The sequence below is a fragment of the Colletotrichum truncatum genome (genome assembly GCF_014235925.2).
Source record: "Colletotrichum truncatum strain CMES1059 chromosome Unknown Contig_0008, whole genome shotgun sequence".
Taxonomy (NCBI): domain Eukaryota; kingdom Fungi; phylum Ascomycota; class Sordariomycetes; order Glomerellales; family Glomerellaceae; genus Colletotrichum; species Colletotrichum truncatum.
The window spans coordinates 2,067,438-2,090,298 of record NW_027222405.1 but is presented as its reverse complement, the minus strand read 5'-3'; the positions used below and the strand labels follow the sequence as shown (position 1 = coordinate 2,090,298).

Here is a 22,861-nt window from a genome sequence, read left to right as displayed (position 1 = left end):
GGATCGGTTACTGCACTAGTAGTACACAGCGACACACGCTGGATTTCTGCTCAGTGTACGGAGTATGGAGCATGCCACATGCGTACCCAACGTGCCAACACGTAAAGGTAAGGGGAGGGGACTTGGAAGGATCCAACAAGCGGGCGGTTGACCCTTTCGATCGGACCACCAACAGGATTACGCTCACTGGTTACAAGGGGAGGTACCTGAAGTCGCAAAGTTGTGGTAGGGAGGGCTCATTCCCTTGTCTCCTTCTCTGTGCCTACGACGGTCGCATCCACCACCACACAAGTACCAAATCCTGAAGGCACAAGTACCAGTTTCTGGACAGGGGAGAAAAAGAACTGAGGGGCTACCGTCGATACATATTGCACTCTTCTCCACCCCCGGTGGCCGATACCCCTGCTTCGTAGTTCGCCTTCCCCATGCGTTTTGTGGATATAGCAGAATACTAATCCAATAAGAGCCGACGCCGCTCGCCTTAGCCTGTCTCGAATGTCCCGTAGATGGACCGTGGGCTTGAGCCTTTAATCACGTCGGCACTGGGGGGGAGACCAACATAGCCAAACAGTGGTGACAGTCCAGACTTTTTTTTTTCTGTCCTATTGGTGATACACTCCCTTCTCGATCAACGGGAGTCTTCCGGCCTTTCGTCCCCCACGACAAGACTTTTTTTTGTGCACACTACAGATACAAAAGCACCCAATCCTCTCCTGCCCACCAATGCTCAGGATGTGGCGCAGGGCTGGCTGACGACCTGCTCTGCCGATAAGCCGTCCGTTGACAATATCTCTGCAACTTGAACAGTGGGGTGGCTTTCGTCGATCATCCAGTCATTCTAGGTCTGGCCTAGACAGTTTCTGAGACGGAAACACAGAGGGTTCGCTTGAGAATCCAGCGACTGGTCTCGCCCGCTCCCGATCAGCGGTTCAGGACGGCGGCCCTGCGGCCTAAAGCTGTTGCGCGTCGTTCTCCACGTGGATGAACCAGCGAAACAACTGAAGCTTCTTGTTTACTGTACAGTGTAATTGGTACTTGATCATCACTGCTGCGAGACGAACCTGCGCCCCCTCTTTCTCTCTCTTTCTCTTTGCTGAGTCAGTTCAGTTTGCTCATAAACACCCGCTGTTACATGCCCATTCCCTTACATTAGTTTAAGACGGTATCAACATAGCGTTGTCCTGACGCCACAAGTGCACATCTTTCTTTTCCCCTTGCGTACCCTTAACGGTGCCGGCGGCTTGCTATTCGTCCCAGCTTTGCATCAAGACTTTTCTCTTGGGCCCATGATCAACCGGGCAAGCAAACGAACAAAAGTTCTTCGTGATGTAACTTGAGAATCGTACTCTCCGGTAGGGAATGCGAGTCACACATGCCATGGGACTAAGGCTGGTTTGGGCCGGTAGCTCGTATTCCTGCCCCCGTTCCGTCACAGATCCAGGACGGTATGGTATTCAAGGACTCAGCCCTTGCGCTCCAGGAGTCGGGAGTCGATTGCTGGATGCGGGACTGCTCAAAACACGATAGACTGGGGCTGTGCAGTCTTCACGGGGCAGAAACGCTCCTCCTCGCCTCATCAACAGACTGTGTCTCTCCTTCCCGTCGCAGCCCTCTACCGTCCAAATACCTTACCTATCCGCACTTTGTCGTCCGGTCCTCCTTTATCTTTGCCGCGTCAATCACATCCTGACTGTCGAATGGAGTCGTTTTATCAACGCGCGAAACCTAAACTGTTGACTTCTGGGTTGGCTAACACAGATGCCCACCACCGTGTAACTCAATGGTCGGAAGCAACGGCATGTCTCAATCTAGACTCTCTCTCAAGCCCACAGCCCGAGCCGACTATTGTTTTCTGCCGCCAGCCCAAAAACATCCGGTCCGGTGCCGAGCCCATGTCAGCGGGGGCTTCCAATCTGAACAATATAGATAATATAGAAAGTGCTATCACAGAGTGGTACCTTTGGCTACGACTTCGTGCCTCTACGGTTAGTGAGGCTTCTGCTTGAGTCAACATTGTGCCAAGAAACGCGCTATTGCTGAGCGAGAGAATAACTCAGGAACGGGGCTGGTTTAGTCCAACTGTACCTTTTTTTCCCCCTCATTTTAACGGGGGGTGTTACCCCTAAAGCTTCGCGCCTTCGGATGACGATTTCCAATGTCTGGCGCCATCACTCACACTCGCGGGTCATTCCTCAATGAATGGAGTCACGTCCGTTCATCACCGGCGTCTCACCTTATCCCCTTTAGTCCTAAATTCTTCGCTTAGTCTCTGTCTTACTCTGGGATGCCTTCTTCCTCGAACTTTCTCCTTACTTTAGCGCGTCAATGCTGAGTGCTTCCCATTATAGACATAACCGTTCGGCGCGGCTTAGACTTTTTGCCGTACCTGAGAATGCGGGCGACTACGTCCTGAAACCTTGAAACATGTCGAGACGGATTGGGCCAACGACCAGATGACAGCTCGATTCTTGACTTTGAATTTCAGCTGAGCATTCTTCCGTACTGTTTCAAGCCCACACCGGGGACTGCTTGGCATTTTGCTCACCCGCTGTAAAGCAGAGTTGGTTGCTTCTTTGCCGATCGCACCATTACATACCCGTCACACTTTATAGCGACCGGCGCTGTCCGTTCCAAGCAGAGCATCTTCGGTTTCGTTTTCTGTGTTATGATCCTTGTGATGTTTAGCAGTGTCTCTCTCTCCGCGATCGGGCGCGCGGAACAGATGAAGGCGGGATGAGGGCTTTTTATTTATTGTTGCTGGAATCTAGGCGATTTTGAACCATGAGGTCTGTTGTTGATATGCTACATGAGGCTGACATGATGATTGCAGGCATAACGTCGTTTGCTTTCGTCTCGTCCGTTCTCGCACGTGCGTATCCCTCCCGCCCCAACGCTGCAAAGCCTAGCGGTGGCTTGTGCTGATCCAGATGTCATGTTTGAGATATCAGCGGACGAACTCTACTTGTTGCCCATCCCCGTCGCCTTACCAACCAAAGATTCTCCCTTGTCGTTCGCAGAGCCCAAGTCGGACTCTTCCCTTGCGTTTCAGCAACACACAAGGCGACGTCATTGGAATGTGCTGCTAGCCATCGACAAACGTTTGGGCGACCCTGGACGGATTCCTCGGTACTCGGCCAGCCGTACATTTTAATGCTACATGTGAGTCAAACTCCACTTGGCTCAGTCTGTGACGTATGATTTCTTCTCCGGCGATTCGTGTTCAAGATCCGGTAGCTGGCTATTTGTCAGTACTAGTAGGGAGCCAAACCGTTCTGCTCTGCCATGCCTTCCTCTGCAGCCAACCCTCAGGGCTAACTTACATTGTGCGAGTTCTGTGTCGAAAACAAACCACTCTGAACGACTGGGGTTCACGGAGTGACGGAACGGCGAATCCGTTTTATTGTAATGTATCGGAATATTCGCCTGAATAGTTGAGCTTGACAGACCTGGTCATCGTAGCAGCATATAACGATTGCCAACTTTCTAGATGTGAGCATGACAAAGACGCAACCGATCTAGAAGCGGTCTCGGGGGCTCAGCTGGCCGGCTGCCATACGGCTATTTGCCCCGGCCCAGCCCCCGGTCCGGCGTCGAGCCCGGCCGCATGGGTCATGGTAATCGGTGCAAGACCGACGTTCCCCGGGGGAGGTGGTTGGCATGCTTGTACGGCCGTCGTGACTGACACATCCCGTGGCACGGAACCGTCTGGGGGCACTCCAGTCACCTTCGTGTTGGCTCATCTGCCATCTGCTACATCTTATCACGTACATGCAGTCCCGCGCGGTTCCTGGCGAGCTTTGTATACCCCTATTACCCAGGTGGTGTGCACTCAGCCACATAAACACGCCATTTGTCAGTTGCTGATACATAAGGCTATACTTTTAAGGGTTTGGAAAGTCCGCCCACCACGCTCACTGTCTGGAGCAACGTGTGACTGAGTACGCACGCCTCTCAAGTCAACCTTACCTCATTGAAGAGTGTATTATGAGCAACAACGTTGCCAAGAAAACAAATAAATAAATAAAAAAGTTACCACCTACTTGGGCAGAAAGAAACCACTCGCTAATGTTGGGCACAGTGCCATATTAGATGCTATCTCGACTTTTTCCTGCCATCGCGTTTGCTTCGCCCGATTTGCTTCGTTCCGTTGATACTACATACATGATGCAGAAAACGAACAAGTATCACGAAGATCGAGGCAGGGCCCGGAAAAATGCAACAAAGAATTACCCCCTTCGTTTGTTTGTCCCCTCCAGGTCCCTGTCAAAGCTGCAGTTGCCGTGTCCTGCATCCCAGGGCCCTCCGTGGAGAGCCTGAATCCCTTCATTGGGCAACCTCCTGTCGCTGACAACGAGTCGACAGGTCCACTGCTGCGGTGCGAGGTCGGCTTACAGTACCCGTACGTTCATGTTCGATCGATGGATGGGATTAATCTACGGCTTTTCCGAGCACAGCTGCCAGATCCCGCCGCCTCACTTTCAAGATAGTCGTCTTCCGTGAAAGAGCTAGGAGACTGGTGCTAAGCCTGGAGACGTAGGAGCTCTTCGATCATGTCCGCAAACGCGGCTTGGGGGACCGAACGATGGATAGAATAGTACAATGCTGTCGCAAACTTTACCTGAAATGTGTTGGACCTGCCGTGAAGGTGCACACGTGGGCGGGTCTTCCATAAGCAATCACATCAAATATCATCAGTTAACCTCAAAAAGCCCTCCATGACGAGTCTCCGCCTGTATCCCCGCAAGAGGTTACATTCAGGACGGGTACGGATAGATCCCACAACATTTATTGTTTATTTTCATGTCTATAATGTCTTATGTACTTCGGTCGGTTTCCAGAGCTTGCCATATCCAATAGATGGGATTGGAGGGGTTATCAGAGGCGGTGGAGAAGCGCGCTTGTCATATTCTCTGTTTGGCTTGACAGGATTTTCTGTCATTTTTTTTTAACAGGGCTGTAGCCAGTAACTGGTGCGAAACCTCGCGCTAGTTGCATGTCATTGGCTTAATGGAGCTGTGAGAGGAAACGGTTTGCGCCGAAAATGAGGGTGTCTCGGCACATGGGATCGGTCGGGAGTGCTCAGAAGTCTTATTGACAGAGTGGCTGCTAGTCGTCTCAATTACAGTTGTGCCTGAAGCAATTGCGAAAGATGAGGGCTTGGCACGCTGATGAGAAGCTGTTAAAGGTTAACAGAAGGGCAACGGCAACGGCAACGGCGGGTTAAGCAAGCGTTGATCTGCGGATAGCGCGGTGGGAATGGAGGGGCAAGAGAGAACGGGGGCGACCCCTCTGTCCAAGGGGATAGCCGACTGGTCAATCTTTGACGCTTTGCTCAGTTTGCTCGCCCTGCTTATTTCTAGTGTACAAGCTGCATACCCGTATAACAAGGGCGTCAACTAAAAACGGCCGGACAGCTATATGACAGGTCGCGCTTTTTATACCCCAAGGCGAGCTCGTCCTGGGCTGTAGGGGCGCGGGGTACGACAGTGTTGAACTGCCAAAGATGAGTAGCGTAATGAGTGCTGTTCACCGTTTCCTCTTGACTAGCAGCATGCGACATTACTATGTATCACGCCATGAAATCTTAAAATTCAAGGGAAGACATAGGCCGTGAGGACCTGCTGTGATTGGGCGCCGAGATAGTTAGGCAAGACTGGTAAAGGCGGGGTGGAATGGGTTGTAGAAAGGGAAATACCTGACATAAAAGGTGAGGTATGGTACCTGACTTTGAGTTCTCATTGTAACTGTTGGAGGTGCAGTTTCCACTCCGTACTTTGACAAATGGAGGTATCTATACAAAGCTCTACTGGCAGGCATCGTGCTCCTGAGAACCACGTTTTGAAGCGCAAGAAGACTGGGGGCCCTGTCGCGAACTAAACTGATTGACTCGGAGCTGCATTTGGGCGGCGTGAAGGCCCTTTTGCATGGCGATGTGGAACAAGTTTGTTGCTCAAGTTACGAAGCTTATCGAGAAACATGGCCTTGGGAAAAAAAAAAAAAAAAAAAAAGCCTGCTTCACCGCAGGGACGACGTGCCAGGGCAGCCGAAAGTGGCTACCTCGGACGGGGTGAGCTTGGCAAAGCGGCGGAGGGAGGTACTGTGTACCCGGAGGCGTTGGGTCAGGTGCGAAGGTACCTCCTCGTTGAGTAGCCTTGCTTTCTGTCGGTCTGGAGGTGCCTCTGTAGGTAGTGTAAGGCGCTTAAGTAGGCTTTGCAGGGAGGAGGTACAAATTTACACTGACACGACTTGTCGGCTTCGGGATCGACCATCACGGCCCCTTTAAGCCCATGGTGAGAGGTACTCTGCCAAAAAGTTCTATTTCGCGTACTCTGGCACTGGACACTACTTCTTGATCAAGTGTCCAGAAGATGGGGTAGTCGGTGTCCCAAGCTCGTCATCAGCCCCTCCCTCTTGGCTGCGGCGGCAAAGTACCTTTACTTGAACATCCGGTGCACGCCAGTCCGCCAGCAATTGAGAATGGGTGATTGTAGCTGGAGCATATGTTCTTAACCTGCTGCTGAGCGAAGCCTCAAGCCATCCCCGTTCCCGCATTGAATTTCCAGCAAGTATTTAAGGTGCAAGGTTGGGTCCTCCGGACACAATTGCGTAATGCCCCAGCTTCTCCTTTTGAACAAACAAATTACCCCTCCATAACCCCCCACCTCCATTACAAAGTACACTTAGCCTCGCCGCTTCAGCTTTCTCTCTTTCCTTCCCACTTTCTCCTTCCACACAATCAACAACCAGAACTACACTACACAAATCTTAACACAACCAACTTCTGCGAAAATGGGTGTTACCAAGACTACTCACCGTGAGGGCTCCGGCGCCATCCCTGCCCCTGGCCAGACTGTCACCATTGAGTACACGGGCTTCCTGAAGGACACCAGCAAGCCCGACAACAAGGGCAACAAGTATGGAATCTCCTCCCGTGGCGGTCACCCCGCCTACCCCTCGCCCAGCTTTTTGACCACTCCTCATCCTCACCCTTCTCATCCTCTGTTCCCTCCGCTCGGTCTCGCATACCTTGGTCAATGCCAATGCTAATCTGAACGTTGTGCTCTGCAGGTTCGACTCCTCTGTCGGCCGTGGCGACTTCGTTACCCGTATTGGTGTCGGTCAGGTCATCAAGGGTACGTTTTGCCCCCAGATGCCACCATATGTTCCTTGACCTGCTCGTTCGAACGTTCCTCGGACGTGACAATGTCGGTTATGGCCGTTTACCTGTACTGACTACTATTCTGACGCAGGCTGGGATGAGGGTGTTACCCAGATGAAGGTCGGCGAGAAGGCCACCCTTGACATCACCAGGTAAGCTGAAATTCCATCCGCCGTGCTAGTTCAATCCGTTTTCTTAAGTGTCGGTTGGGCCAAGCGTCTGGGGCCCTTCTTTTTTCGAACAGTAACTAACAGATGTATGTAGCGACTACGCCTACGGCGAGCGGTAAGCAGACACCTTCAACGCTTAAATGACGTGTTACACCATGACGGGCGTTTACATTTGCAACACATACGACAAGATACTGACTGTCATGAAACAGAGGCTTCACCGGCCACATTCCCCCCAACGCTGATCTGATCTTGTATGTTCTACCTCTCCCATGCTAGCAGACAACGGAGCTGCCAGCTTTTCCGCAGCCTTGTCTTCCGCTTGGTCAGGTTTCTTGAACTAACACGATTGTAGCGATGTTGAGCTGAAGAAGGTCCAGTAAACCAGCATTGCACTTCGCGCGAGCGGCTGAGTTTGGGAAATGGCAACACTGCGGTGCCCGTTTGTGTCATGTCCAGAGTTGTGCAATGACGGGTAGGTAGTTCATATCACCTGTTGACTGCGAGTTACGCACGCAGATGATATTACAGAGCCATGAAATAAATAAACATAAAAAATATTCCACATGATTTTGCTTCACCCCTAGATATTCATGTAGAATTGGCCCCTGTTTGAGAGTTCAGCATCCATTTTCAGGCATGAACTGCGCGTGCGAGCCTGGACACTAGTCAACAGGATGTACTTGTTACGGGTAAGCTTATGAGTTCCTTCTTTTTAAGTCTGAAGTGGTCAATCTTGTCAAGGCTCGAAAGTGTTGGACACGATGCTTGAGTTCAGTGTAAAGGGACCGGCGTATGGTTTATAAAATGGCTTTGAGCTGATAGGATTGGGGATTGCTTTGCGGTAACTGTGTTTACCCTGTAAGCTGCTACAATTAAGTAACTGGCCATTGAGTTAGATTCCATGATCAACCATCCTCTAATACACATGGTGACTTTCCTGGTGTCACTCCTAGAGCTATTTGGTATCGAACCTGTCAGCCAAGTTATCGTTCGCTGGCTTCATGTATGACGCTAAGGCAAGTTCGAGCCACAGCCTGGTTGATCAACTTTTGCGCCTGGAAGGACATTACAAACAACGAAAGCTAGGCAGAAACTAGTTGACAGCTCCGAAAGACTGTCCCTTATTGACCACGAACCCAGTATTAAACAAGTAGACAACCGAATACAAATGGCAAATCTCAACTGCCAGCTGTTTGCTAATACATCTTTATCTTGTGAAACACTTAGAGGTATCAACTGTCCTTACTACTAACCCATCCTGTATCCTTATTTCAATTGTTTGTGTGCGCGGGAGCTCGTCTTCGCATGGTTTCTCGCAAATGAGTGTGAGCTGGAGGTGTAAGCCAGCAACGAGGTACGGCATGAGAGCTATGAGATGGTATTACTTGGACTCTTTTGATAACGCATTAAGGTACACAATCGTTTTTGGCCGGCGAGCAATGCAAGCAGGACTCCGGGACATGTAATTGAAGGGTGGAGAGAACAGTTAGAAGGACAAATGGAATCATCGCCGGTTTTTTTCTTTCGACATATAATTGACAGTTTGATGCCAAAGCCATATAGAACTAGTTACACGTGGTATGTTGTCCATTTGGCTCTGTTTCGAACAACCATCACGTCGCCAGCCGTGTAACCACATGTATTCAGCAGTGACACTTGGCGCCCCGTCATGACACCTACCACTTTTGAAAGCTTACCCAGCTCTTGTCTGATGGGTATTCTACTAGTAAGATGGAAGTCGGTAGATTCTCGGGGAATGTCACATACGCCCGGCATAAGTATGTACAGTGCAAGAGATTAGTCCGTGCTTATGGTACTTCCATTCCTGGCGATATGGTGGGCTGAAATTGTTGCAACACGGCATATTGAGGTGCACAGTGCGCATGCTTCCTGGTACGCACAAAGAGGGGCAAGATCGGCCTTTGTGCTGGAAGCTGTGCCGGAATAAGCCACCAAGCTCCCAATGCATGGTGAGGGGCGGACAACTGTTTAGAAATCGTCCGCCCACCTCAGTGGAGCTTCCCACTCAGTGTTCCTTGCCTTACGTGAGGTTACCAACACTACACCTTGCCTCTGCTTACCTTAGCTTTCTTGCCATCCACTGAACGACTCCCTGCCCCTCGTCGTCACCTCCACCTAACAGGCTCCACGACCGCCTTTACATCACCGCAACGAGGCTACTCTTCTGCCATCTGCGTCCACATCAACGTGACACGAGTTTGCCTGGTGCATATCCTCCCCTTTCGATACGCAGCGCAAACCATTTTTTCTCTTTTTGCGAGCCCCTTACCAACGATCGTCCACGGCTCAAAGAGACCATACTTACGACCACAACATACTACATATCGTGTTACTTGGTGGGGTTTAGCTTGACCCGTCCCGCCGCCCGTGTTTCCCTCCACTTCATAGCAAAAGACCTTGAGATACAGCATCGTCAAGCTGGGGAAGCGCAAACTTTCCGACGGGGAGATACGTGATTCCCACAAAAAAGCCATGGCTGTATGTTCCCTCCAAGTCGACCTGCCTGCGGCCGTACAACCTCTGCAGTGCCGCATCAAGACATCGCTGTTGTCGAACGAAGCTGGTTACGTTTATTGGATCATGATGCTAACACCGCTGTCATTTACAGGACAAAAAGCTTCCAGAGGTCGATTTGGTGACCCGCATGCAGGTCGACGACTCTGTCGTTGGCAACACCGAGATCGATGAATCCCTCTACAGTCGTCAGCTATACGTCTTGGGCCACGAGGCCATGAAGCGCATGGGCGCCTCCAATGTGCTCATCGTTGGTCTCAAAGGCCTGGGTGTAGAGATCGCCAAGAACATCGCTCTTGCCGGTGTCAAGAGCCTTACTCTATATGACCCGGGGCTGGTTGCCCTTGCCGATTTGTCTTCACAGTTCTTCCTCCACCCCGAGGATGTCGGAAAGCCGCGAGACGAAGTAACTGCCCCGCGTGTTGCGGAGCTGAATGCATACACGCCCGTTAAGGTCCACCAGTCACCCAAGTACGTATGCGGAATCGAAACTGACGAATTGACGTGACTGACATGGGGCATCATAGCTTGGGCGAAAACCTTTCGCAGTTCGACAAATACCAGGTCGTCGTCCTGACCAGCCTTCCGCTGAAGCTTCAGACACTTATCGGCGACTACTGTCATTCCAAAGGCATCTATGTCGTGGCTGCCGATACCTTCGGTCTTTTCGGCTCGATTTTCTGCGACTTTGGCGACAAATTTACTGTCATCGATCCGACTGGCGAAACTCCTCTGAGTGGCATTGTTGCGGGTATTGATGAGGAGGGTCTTGTTTCTGCACTGGACGAGACTCGCCATGGGCTCGAGGATGGCGATTATGTAACCTTTTCTGAGGTCGAGGGCATGGAGGGCTTGAACGGATGTGAACCACGAAAGATTACAGTCAAGGGACCCTATACCTTTTCAATCGGTGATGTTTCCGGCCTTGGTCAATACAAGCGCGGGGGTCTTTACCAACAGGTTAAGATGCCCAAGATTGTTGATTTCAAGAGCATCACTGCCGCGATCAAGGAACCCGAGTTTGTCATCTCCGATTTTGCCAAGTTCGACCGACCTCAGCAGCTTCACCTCGGCTTCCAGGCCCTTCACGCCTTCGTGGAGAGCCAGGGCCGGTTCCCCAACCCATTGAACGACGAGGATGCCACAGTGATCCTTCGCTCTGCAGAAGCGTTTGCAAAAGCTGAGGGTGTTGAGGTTGAATTCGACGAGAAGTTGCTCAAGGAGCTTAGTTACCAGGCTCTTGGTGACCTCAACCCCATGGCGGCTTTCTTCGGTGGTATTGCCGCGCAGGAAGTTCTGAAGGCCGTATCTGGAAAGTTCCAGCCTATAAAACAGTGGATGTACTTTGACTCACTGGAGTCTCTTCCCACTAGTACCCCGCGTACCGCAGAGCTCTGCAAGCCTTTGGGGACCAGATACGACGGACAGATTGTTGTCTTTGGACGCGAGTATCAGGAGAAGATAGCCAACCTGCGCCAGTTCCTCGTTGGTGCCGGTGCTATTGGATGTGAGATGCTCAAGAACTGGGCCATGATTGGCCTCGGCACTGGTCCCAAGGGCAAGATTACCGTCACCGATATGGATTCCATCGAGAAGAGTAACCTCAACCGCCAGTTCCTTTTCCGTGTGAAGGACGTCGGTAAGATGAAGAGCGACTGTGCGGCTGCTGCTGTGCAGGCCATGAACCCTGACCTGCATGGCCACATTGAATGTCTCAAGGACCGTGTGAGCCCTGAAACGGAGGAGACTTTCAACGAAGAGTTCTGGAACGGCCTTGACGGTGTCACCAATGCACTAGACAACGTGGAGGCGAGAACATATGTTGACAGACGTTGCGTATTCTTCCGCAAGCCTCTGCTTGAGAGTGGTACGCTAGGTACCAAGGGTAACACCCAGGTTGTGCTCCCGCATTTGACCGAGTCTTACTCCTCATCCCAAGACCCACCCGAGAAGGAGTTCCCTATGTGCACAGTTCGAAGTTTCCCCAACAAGATCGAGCACACTATTGCGTGGTCTAAGGACCATATGTTTGAGAACCTCTTTATTACCTTCCCCTCGACTGTCAACCTGTATCTGACACAGCCAAACTATATCGAGTCCACCTTGAAGCAAGGCGGCAGCGCCAAGTTGACTCTGGAGACTCTCCGCGACTATTTGACTACTGAACGCCCGCGGACATTTGAGGACTGCATTGCGTGGGCTCGGATTTTGTTCGAGAAGGAGTTCAACAATAAAATCCAGCAGCTTTTGCACAACTTCCCCAAGGACTCGACAACGTCTAGCGGCACACCTTTCTGGTCTGGTCCCAAGCGAGCTCCTGAGCCGCTGAAGTTCGATGCCAACAATCCTACTCACTTCGCTTTTGTTGTGGCAGCGGCGAACCTGCATGCTTTCAACTACAACATCAAGTCTCCCGGCACTGATAAGGACATCTACTTGCGCGAGCTTGAGAACGTCATCGTGCCTGAGTTCTCCCCTGCGGAAGGCGTAAAGATTCAGGCCAACGACAGTGACCCTGTAAGTCTCTGACATCCCTACAGAGTCATAGTAATAGCTAACGTTAGGCAGGACCCCAATGCCGAGGCTGGCGACGGCAGCTCCTTTGACGATAACGATGAGTTGCAGAAGCTAATTGCTACCTTGCCGTCTCCCAACGATCTGGCTGGCTTCCAACTTCAGCCCGTCGAATTTGAGAAGGATGACGATTCGAACCACCATATTGACTTCATCACCGCCTGCAGCAACCTTCGTGCTGCCAATTACAAGATTGAGCAGGCTGACCGTCACAAGACTAAGTTCATCGCCGGCAAGATCATTCCTGCCATTGCCACGACAACGGCTCTCGTTACGGGCTTGGTGGTTTTGGAGCTTTACAAGATCATTGACGGCAAACAAGACTTGGAGCAGTACAAGAACGGTTTCATCAACCTCGCCCTGCCATTTTTCGGATTCAGTGAACCGATTGCCAGCCCGAAGGTAGAGTTCAAAGGCCCCAATGGCCAAGTTAAGCTTGACAAGATCTGGGATCGGTTCGAAGTTGCCGACATTACTTTGAAGGAGCTCCTTGAGCACTTTGAGAAGCAGGGCCTAACCATCTCGATGCTCAGCTCTGGTGTCAGTCTGCTGTACGCTAGCTTCTTCCCTCCGGCGAAGTTAAAGGACCGCCAGAACCTCAAGCTCAGCCAGTTGGTGGAAACTGTCTCCAAGAAGCCCATTCCATCCCATCAGAAGGAGGTCATCTTTGAAATGGTGGCGGAGGATGTAGATGGTGAGGATGTGGAGGTTCCTTATATCAAGATGAAGATGGCATGAGAGCAGATCTGATGATCTTCATGAGCCGTGATGGTGGAATACCGTGGAATTTTAGATAGAGAGACACAGGCTTCTGATTATTATTATGATTTTTAGAAAGGCCAGAAAATTGTGGCCATACGAACTGGTAAATGGGACTAGGGAAATAGAGCTTTCCTGACTTTCACCATCATTTTCATACTGTTTGCTGTGTTTGGTGATTGTTGTAGTCTAGGCATTTCCTGGGCAAGTGCCGTTACGGAGACAAGTGGGGTCGTAAATGGCTGAATAAGCCCCAACCCTTCCGAGTTAGGTCGGTGGTCATTTGTAAGCACCCTGCGGCAGCCATGCAGAGGAGGAATAGTGTTCAACGGACCCAGTTTACGTCACCATTAGCAATGCTTAGAGCGGTTTGGCCACTATACCGTCAGTATATGCGTGCCAACATGTTGCAACGCACAATGGCAATTGGGCGGGAGAACTGGGCGTACAAGCTGCCTATGTATGACTAATAATCAGAAATATCCACAATTGTAAGAGAGCTGTTCCTGTCAGGTGTGGATGGCCTGCATAAACTCGCAGTAAGGCTTGTTTGGTACCCCCATTCCTGCCTCGTCATTCCGAACACACACTTACAGTAGCATCGTGTCGCTCTGGCACGTATAAAATACCAATTCACCCCCGCATCTTCATATCTTGGTGTTTGAGCAGGCACCGTTATCATCACATATGAACATTAGGACTTTGACTCGTCTTACGAGTTCCATTAAACAAGCAAAGAGTACCCAGCATTCCCGAAGCTTTTACATACTGTCTTCTACAGCCCGCGCAACTCCTCAGCGCATTTCATCTCTGGTGTCATCATCAAATATTACCCAGCCTAGGTTCCTCGTTCAGAAGCAACACATCAGAATGGTAAGATAATCGAAGCTAGAGATGCAATTACCAGCGCCGTGTCGGCAGACATTGGAATGAGACTTATGGCTGATATCAAACAACAACAGGCTAGCAAAATCACCGAGTGGGTTAAGTCAGGCGACAAGTCGGGAGAGTTCAAGCGCCAGCAGAGCTCGTTCCGCGACTCCATCTCTCGCGAGCAGGGCGCAAAATTTCCTCCTGAGAAGGGCCGGTATCATCTCTACGTCAGCTATGCATGCCCATGGGTGCGTCGCTTCCTCACGCCCCTCTCAGTCTCGTGCCTCCGACCGGCGACTTTGTCAATCATGGGTCGTAGCTGAGCCAGCCGTGACAGCCACTGACTTGGAATGTTGTAGGCTTGCCGGACATTGATCACCCGCAAACTGAAGGGTCTAGAGGATATAATCAGCTATTCTGTCGTCCATTGGCATCTGGGTGCGAAGGGTATGTCTTACCCACTCAACTTCACCAACAGATCCCCCCCCCCCCCCCCCCATGTGTTCCGCGACTTCTTCATTGTCAGAGCAGAGCTGACCACTCTACCAGGATGGCGTTTCGTTACAAAAGAGGAGCAGGACAGCGTTCCCGGCGACAACGTCGTGCCGGACCCCATTCCCGGCCACGAAAGCTTTACCCACCTCCGCGACGTCTACTTTGAGTCAGAGCCCAACTACGAGGGACGTTTCACCGTCCCCGTGCTGTACGACACCAAGCTCAAGACTATCGTCAGCAACGAGAGCAGCGAGATTATCCGTATGCTGTACACTGAGGTGAGCTGACCCCCGTTACTGACCACAGTTTGATCAATGCTCTACTGGCCTAGTGTGTTGTACATTATGCACGGCGCAAGAACTCATTTGAACAAGAATCAGTTCGGCTGACCAAGACTCAAAAGTTTGATGACCTCGTGGACGAAAAGTACCGCCAGATCAAGCTCTACCCCGAATCCCTCCGCAGCCAGATCGACGAGACCAACGAGTGGACGTACGACAAGATTAACAACGGCGTCTACAAGTCCGGCTTCGCTACGACCCAAGAGGCCTATGAGCGCAACGTTGTCATCCTGTTCGAGGCCCTTGACAAGGCCGAGGCTCACCTCAAGTCTACGCAGAATGAAGGTCCTTACTACTTTGGCAAAGACATCACCGAGGCGGATATCAGACTGTGAGTTATCTTGTCGTTCCTTCCGCCTTGCTTTGACTAATTCGGCGTTCCTTTTAATTAGCTTCGTGACTATTATTCGATTTGATGTGAGTCTCTCTCAACCCAAGCAAACCCCTCTTCACTATTACCACGTCTCCGGGAAAAAAGAAAAAAAAAACCAAGGAAAAAAGAGGCAGCGGTTATCCCTCATCGTTCGTTACTGACAGCGTACCCAGCCCGTCTACGTGCAGCACTTCAAGTGCAACATTCGCGATATCCGATCTGGTTACCCCTACCTTCACAAGTGGATGCGCCACCTCTACTGGAATGTTCCGGCGTTCCATGACACAACTCAGTTCGAGCACATCAAGTGGCACTACACCAAGAGCCACACCCAGATTAACCCCTTCTCCATTAGTCCCGTTGGCCCCCTGCCAGACATCCTCCCTCTAGACGAGGAGGTACGGGCTGTCAGCACTAGGCTCTAAGTTAGTGATTGCAAACAACAAGGTGGTGAATAGAATCATTGGGGATTCAAGAGGGTATAGTCATCGATTAAAGTATCAAATTGATTTCCTCCACCTTTCTAAGACGTAACTGTTCGACGCTTGTATATACTGCGAGAGAGAACATGTGACAAAGAAATCACGCAACTCCAGTCGTCCGCCATGCCCACCTCCAGTCAAACAACGAAGTCTTCCTCGCCCGACGGCTTCATCCAGTATTATGCAAAATTCCACAGTATATTGACATCCAATGGAACAAGAATTCCTCAAATGCAATCCTTCCCAGTCCGAAAATTGAGCGAAACCCATGAGCCTGAGAAATGTCTTTTTGATGTCCTCATATCCGCAGAAAAATAATGAAACAAAATGTATTAAATTAAGTATAAATCACCATGCCGCTAGTGCTTACAACTGGCCTGACAGGAGCGCTTCCGTTGCTGTGAATCGAGTCAGTAAGTTAACGAATCGCAAGTGTTTCAAGGCATAGGAACATACCGCTGTTGATGTACTGTCGCTTGGCATCGAGAGGAACACCGAAGCGACGCTCCAACTCTTGTTTAATGCCCTTCTTCGTCACCGTCATCAAGTCAGCCGTCCGGAGAATCTCACGGATCTCGGCCAACAGTGCGTCATCGCCAGGGAGGCCAACCATGTCCTCGGGAGAGAAGAACTGCGAACCGCCGAATTGGCTGTTGCGGTTGCCGCCCATTTCCGAAGCTGCGAGAGACATGCGCGACATGTTGCGTTGATCATAACCCCTATGCGGCGCATAGCCGGCCGCAATAGAGCCAGGGCGGCTATGGTAACCGTACTCGGAGACGGGAGCCTGTCCCTTAGTAGCATAGCTGTAGCCGGAGACCTCGGAACGAGCATCCTCGCGAACGGTTTGAGCGTCCCAAAGCTCCGCCTGGTACTCCTCCCACTTCTTCTTGGGGATGGCGGAGGGGTCGAACTTGCCCTCGTCGGAAATAACGATCTTCTGACCCTTCTCGCCAGCAATAACACGAGTGTTACCCCAATTGAAGTCATCCATGTGCCAGAAGGAATACAAAGGCAGGGCGAAACTGAAGACCGGAATAGCGAGGATGTACAGAATCATCCAACCAATCATCTCCCACTTCCTACGGAGGATGAAGATGATCGCTTGCAAACCGTAGATGGCAGCAAGCATGATGAATGCTGTAATGGGCACCGTACTGGGGTTCAAGGCAACAGTAACGATGAGATAAATGATGTAGGCCATAAGGACAGGTTGCACAACTGTGCTGAGCAAATCGACAAATACGATGAAACGCATGGAGAAGCAGCAGAAACCGCAAAGCTGCGCCATCGGGATAAGCTCCATAAGGTTGTGCACAGTCGAATTGATCCAGCGACGTCTCTGCGAGAGGAACACAGCCCAGGAATCAGGGGCGATGGTCCAGGCGTGGGCTCGATTGGTGTACTTGGTCTTGTACTTGGTGTGGTACTTCAGAAGCAAGGTTGTCAAGTATCTATCTTCACCGAGGTGCAGCAGGTTCTTCATGTGAAGTGTATCAACACGAATGGTCGAGTAGTCCTCGATGATTTCGCGGCTGACAAACAGAGGTTTGCCGGTTTCGGCGGCGCGGATGCGATACATTGAGAAACAACCGGGCAAACATGTAACGCTGCCAAATAAACTCTCGAAAGCCTTGGTCAGATTATGAGAGATCCAGTATTCGTAGACTTGAATCATGGTGATGAACGAGGCCTTGGCGTTGGTAAGCGCCGTCTCACCACATACTGCAATGAGGCGGGTATCGTTGAGGAAGGCAGCAACCATACGGGTCGCTGAATCGGGGGCAACAACCGTATCGGCATCGATTTGGAACATGAATTCATAGAAGGTCGGGTTGACACCAATGATGTTGCGAATTTGGTGGTAAATCTCAAGTTCCAGGGGACTCATTTCCAAGTTGTAGTGAACGCGGTTCAAGAAACGCATCAGGATCATCTGGGAGTCTCGCTTGCCACGGTTACCGGGACGAGAAACCTCGGACGGCTTGCCAACCTTGACGATAACTAGGAAGGGAACAATGTGGCCTTGGACCTCGTAAAGACCTGAGTATACTTTGCCCATGTTGTGTTGCTTCTGACCTTCACCCAGCGACTCGAAGCTCAAAGGTTCTGGATCAACGGTCTCAGAAACACCGAGAATGTCGAGCACGATACGTGGCGTCGGCTTGTCGTTGCCCTGTCCAATAATCATACCGTCGCAAACAACGATGAGAAGCTTGCGCTTATCATCGTAGTGCATTCTGGCACAGGAGTCGATGGCACGGCGAAGAGACTCTTCGTCCTCCGTATATGCTGGAATTTGACACATGACAAACTTATCCAGATTCTCGGGCATGTTCTTGCCACCGAACTGAAGTGCAGCCAAAAACTTGAAGACCAGAATGGAGCATAGAAGAGCGGAGACGGCGAGAATAAGATACTCAGCAAACTTGCAGCGAGCTGAGTTACGAGTGTCGACATCTCCAACGTAGAAGAGGTTGTCGAGACAGACCTTCATCCGCTTTTTCCGTTGGGCGTCGATTTGAAGGCTATCCCACAGCTCGGAGATATCAGTACCGGCCCTGCTTTGGAAGAGCGTCTTTACAGAGTTGTCCATGAAATCGGTCAAAGTAATGTCGTCAGGGGGAGTCTCGCCAGCCTTGGCTTTCAACTGGGCACCACCGTTCATATACTGCGTTAAGTCATACACACGGCTGTTGAGGATGGCGATCACCTGCTGTTTGTTGGCGAGGGTTTTGACGTACTGAGGAGAGTAGCCGATATTACCCTTCTTGTAACTGGCCTTCAGCATTGTCATCCGCTCGTAATACCAATCCGGACGACTGTCATTGGTGAAAGAGCGGAAATCGTGAAACCTGAAGTTCTGATCGACCGTGGCAAGTTGGGGAGAGCCGGTCATGTTGGTATTCTTGTAATCCAGCGTAACATGTTCGTTGACGCTGCCGTCTTTGCCCTGGCACAAGGCATTGACTTGGATGGGGAAAAGAGAGCTGATGTCCTTGCCCGCATAGTTCTTGATTTGCTTGACGGTGACATAAGGCGGGTAATGGCGTGGAGCAAAGGCGCCAATATCGAAGACAACACCGCGAATTGAGGCATACGCTTTGTTGTTATCCTTACCGTCGTTTGACGATAATTCCTCGGCACTGAAGACATGTTGTGTAGGGCAGATGAGTTTCGGGAAGATGACGATGAAAAAGGCAGCGAACAGACAAAATAGCCAGATCAACATATTGATGGCCAGCTTCTCTCTCCACGCCTGCCGAATATCCTTGCGAGGCATCTTGCCCATCTTGCGGACAAGGATGTCAGGGACGAACCAGGTCATCAGGTACACCATGAACACCCAGCGCTTACGGCTGGGGCTGTCCTTGAACTCCTCGACCTCTTCCAAGCTCTTTTCGTTACCGCGCTCGGCCATCTGCTCTCTGGTGTCGAGGTTCTTGAACATGTCACCGCCTCCAAAAGCGGAGACGCCGGCTTCAGAGCGAGCATCGGAGCCGTCGTGACCGCCAAAGTAACCACTCTTGCCCTTCTCACCATATCCCAGAGGCGTGTTTCCGGCAGAGAGCAAACGTTCCTTTGAAGCAGCGAAAGGAGTGTCTTGTGGCGTCAAACCATCGCCGGCGTCGGATGGTAGAGCGTATCTCCCAGAAGCTGATGCGTTTTCCGACAGCTGAGCGATCTCCATCCAGCACCTCTCACTGAGAAAGACACCAGTAGAGCCAATTCTAACCTCATTGCTTGGCCAGTGTTTGTCTTCAACAACCAGCTCCACCCGTTCCCTCTCGGATCCGACAAGGATGGTGTCCGAATCGGCCAGGCCAAGGAACTCACCAAAGGGGAGGAAGAGACTGAAATCAGCTGAACGCAGGCGCTGGCTGATCTCGGCGATACCGAATGTTTGTACTTGTGTACGTACGCACTTGCTATCAAACTGGTTGGCGATGCGCCTATCGTTGGGCTTCAAGCAGAAAACAAAGTACGAATTGGTGCTTGGGTCAGCAACCGCCTTGGTAACGTTTTCCAAGGACGTAAGGAACTGGCCTGATGCACCCTGTTCCGATGCATGAACCTTGGAGCCACCACTTTGTGAGTTGCCTTCGCTGAGCCTGTCCAGTTCTTCTTGTGCGTCCTCCTCCTGCTGCTGTTGGTATCGCTGGATGCGAGCCTGGTTGCGAGCTGTTCTCGTTGTCTTCCGAGACATGACACTGGGTGCTCTCATTGGCTTTGAACTGATGGTAGCTTGCATGACTGTTGATTTCTCCTTAGGGTGAGTGACAGTACGGAGAGCCTCTTGGCCGAAGAGCCTAGCGACAAAGTCACTCTTGGTGGTATTGATCATGTTAAGAAGATCACCGGAAATCACTTCACCGTTCTCCTCAATGATGCCTTTGACTGGGTAGTCAACTTCCCCGGCGAAATGTTTAACGGTAAACAAAGCAGCTGTGTTTTCGGTGAGGAAGTTGCTGCCTGGAAGCCTAGCAGTAGCAGACCCAGGAGTGATGGCAGGGTTCTTTCCTTCAAAACGCTTGCGAAGGCTCTCAAGGAACTGGTGATCGGTGCGGTTCCTTCGAGTCTGATCGTCCAGAATACTAAGCAAGCCGTTTCCAGGCTTGAGCAGGCCTCTGACAGCATCAGAGTTATCAAAGTAGCTGGTCGCCGCGACACTAACCTCTTCGTTCTCCAGCATGTCTGCCTTGCGATCGAAGAAATTTTGGAGCGTCAGGTTGTAGAGAGCTTCACAGGCTGCATTGTTGAGGAGTTGATCAAGCGCTGAGTGAGTTGCCGCCTGCTGAGCAAATCCAGGGAAGTCGATGATAGACACCGTGTTAGCGACACTTTCCTCGGGAGCGCAGATTCTCTGATTGATTGCCTCGACGATATACGCAACCAACAGGGAGTACAAAGTTCTCGCCAGTTCGTTAGCGTGCGATCGAGCGCCGTTGGGGTCCAACATGACGGTGACTCTCTCTTTGTGAATCATTTTGGTCTTGTACGACAAAGTGGTTTGCAAATCTTGGGTGCCGACACCCAAGAAAGCAGCAACGATGGCAAGGACATCCTTATTCTTCACAGCCGTCACAGTTTGTCCGCCCTCGTGAGAGAAACCACCGCTGTCGTCGCCAGTAATCTGAGTGTTGGATGTCGTCTCAAATTCGAGCTGGCCAATGTGTAGGATACTGGCCAAGACTTGACAGATCTCTGCGATTTCACTTCGAGGAAACTCGAGCTTCTTGAGAGCATTCTTGAAAACCTGGAAGCCTTCGGCATCATTAATGCCAACCTTGAGCTGGGTGGGATGGCCCAGATACTTCCATCTCTTTTGGGCGACACCAGCCGGTGTCTCAAAGCCAAGATGAGCCTTCTCCGCCGCACTGGTGCCAGCCATCAAGTAGTAAAGAATATGGAAGTTGCGCTCTCCAGTAGGGATGTCTGTAATACGACTACGCTCGAGTCTGTGGTCCAGCAGCTTGGCACCAATAAGAACCGGATTGGTCGTGGTAGCTGTGTCATATTGAAGCTCGTAAAACAGACCTGCTTTGGAGGCTGTAGGAGTTGTGGCAGTCTTGGTAGTCGTCAAGGTGTCGAAGATGTAGGCAGCGAGGGAAACCTTGGTAGACAGGGGGGTAGAGGACTTGCCGAGGAAGGCAGTCAAGAGATGGGATCGGAGAGTCGATTTTCCAGAGCCAGATTCACCCCTATTCGCATGGTCAGTATGAGGCTGGCCCGTGATCATAACGAGAGAGGAAATACGTACAAGAAGACAACAGCCTGGTTCTCAGATCTGTGGCCTAGTCTGATCCAAGCGCGGTCTGCGACATCCTCAACACCAGCCATAGCGCTACCTTCCTTGCCGCCATCAGGACCTTTGGCAGAGGAAGTGTAAGTGTTGAGAGAAATGAGACCATGGGAAGAGAGTCGGGCAGTCGGGAGAGACACATGAAAGCGACTGGCCAAGTGCGCTGTCAACTGTGTATCAGATTGTGAATGTGCGGGTAACGAGGGAAGAGAAGGTTGATTATGGGCGCCCCCGCCATTCCCACCGAGCGGTGGCAGGTTCATCGCCATGTTGGGCACAATGCCGCGGCCGAGGACTCGGTCGATACAAGATATGCGTTCGTCGATCGGTTGATGGTGGGTCGAATGTCAACGGGGAAAGTCACGAACTGTCGTCGACCAGAACTCGAGAGGAACTGATCGGGGTTCCGTTAAGAGAGAAGAGAGTCCCCAGGAGGTGATCCAGGGGCTCGAATTAGGCGTTGTGGTTGTTGAAGGAAGTAGGTAATCAGGGAGACGTTGAGAAACCCAAACGAAGGCGATATACAATAAATGTTAGGCAAGAAAAACGAGTGTGCAGGGAGAAGTGAGGAAAAAGGAAGCGAGGAGAGGATTGAACAGGGCTGAGTTGCGCGGATGAGAGAAGCTCGAGACACGAAGCGAATGAAGTGATTGCTTTCTCTAGGTCAAGTTCGGTCCTCACTTTCTCTCCTAGTACTTTCGCTCGCTCCTTTCCTCCGTGTGTTAAGGGAGACAGAGGTGGGATCGTGTAACGGGGGTGGGTAACGGTAACGAGTGAGTAGTGACTGGGAAAGGGGATTGTTTTCTTCGAGCGCAGCTTTGCTCAGCGGTTGGTGTGCGGCAGGCGAAATGGACCTAAGGCGCAGTTCTCATCCATACGAACTCTGTGCCACTAGAGCACACACACAAACGCAGCACACAGATACACTGTGGAGACCGGGGATAGTCGACCACACCTCCGTCAGCGTCAGGGCATTGCCTGGTTTGTTGCTGGCTTCTGTTCCGGAGCCTTCTCGCAGTTGTAATGGCCACTGGTCTCAATCCAGGCTCGGGGGTCACGAAATGACAAGCCCACCCCCCTGTCTGTTTCCTTCTCGACTCTTCTCCCCTTCTTTTTTTTCTTTTTTTCTTCCTCTTTCTTCACTCCCTGATCTCCATTCACGATTGATCAGCTGTACCGCACTGTGTCTCTGTACCCCCATCCCGGCGTCCCGATTACCACTCATTCATTTTCCCTGTATCCTCCACACGCAGTGACTTTGGGCGGGACCCGTTGAGCTTGTTATCATCAAGCT

The 22,861-nt window shown here is 51.3% G+C and overlaps 5 protein-coding genes across 5 annotated transcripts; 3 read left to right on the top strand and 2 right to left on the bottom strand.

Annotated features, from left to right (window-relative positions):
- Positions 1–6,789: 6,789 nt before the first annotated feature.
- On the top strand, positions 6,790–7,608 carry CTRU02_212048 (peptidyl-prolyl cis-trans isomerase fkr-3; the record flags this gene model as incomplete). Its single annotated transcript, XM_036725124.1, has 5 exons — positions 6,790–6,914; positions 7,069–7,133; positions 7,251–7,311; positions 7,424–7,444; positions 7,542–7,608. The coding sequence occupies 5 exons, from the start codon at positions 6,790–6,792 to the stop codon at positions 7,606–7,608; spliced, it is 339 nt and encodes a 112-aa protein (XP_036583289.1).
- A 1,130-nt stretch (positions 7,609–8,738) lies between these two features.
- Positions 8,739–8,891, bottom strand: CTRU02_212047 (uncharacterized protein; the record flags this gene model as incomplete). Its single annotated transcript, XM_070205770.1, has 1 exon — positions 8,739–8,891. One exon carries the CDS (start codon positions 8,889–8,891, stop codon positions 8,739–8,741), a length of 153 nt encoding a protein of 50 aa, XP_070060583.1.
- Positions 8,892–10,380: 1,489 nt separating this feature from the next.
- CTRU02_212046 (ubiquitin-activating enzyme E1) lies at positions 10,381–12,396 on the top strand (the record flags this gene model as incomplete). Its single annotated transcript, XM_036725125.1, has 1 exon — positions 10,381–12,396. One exon carries the CDS (start codon positions 10,381–10,383, stop codon positions 12,394–12,396), a length of 2,016 nt encoding a protein of 671 aa, XP_036583290.1.
- Positions 12,397–13,887: 1,491 nt separating this feature from the next.
- CTRU02_212045 (glutathione s-transferase) lies at positions 13,888–15,707 on the top strand (the record flags this gene model as incomplete). Its single annotated transcript, XM_070205769.1, has 7 exons — positions 13,888–14,042; positions 14,093–14,321; positions 14,433–14,520; positions 14,623–14,846; positions 14,900–15,240; positions 15,302–15,326; positions 15,456–15,707. 7 exons carry the CDS (start codon positions 13,888–13,890, stop codon positions 15,705–15,707), a joined length of 1,314 nt encoding a protein of 437 aa, XP_070060582.1.
- A 423-nt stretch (positions 15,708–16,130) lies between these two features.
- Positions 16,131–21,836, bottom strand: CTRU02_212044 (chitin synthase; the record flags this gene model as incomplete). The annotated part of the gene is made up of 3 exons (XM_070205768.1): positions 16,131–16,162; positions 16,221–21,475; positions 21,526–21,836. 3 exons carry the CDS (start codon positions 21,834–21,836, stop codon positions 16,131–16,133), a joined length of 5,598 nt encoding a protein of 1,865 aa, XP_070060581.1.
- Between the last annotated feature and the right edge of the window lie 1,025 nt (positions 21,837–22,861).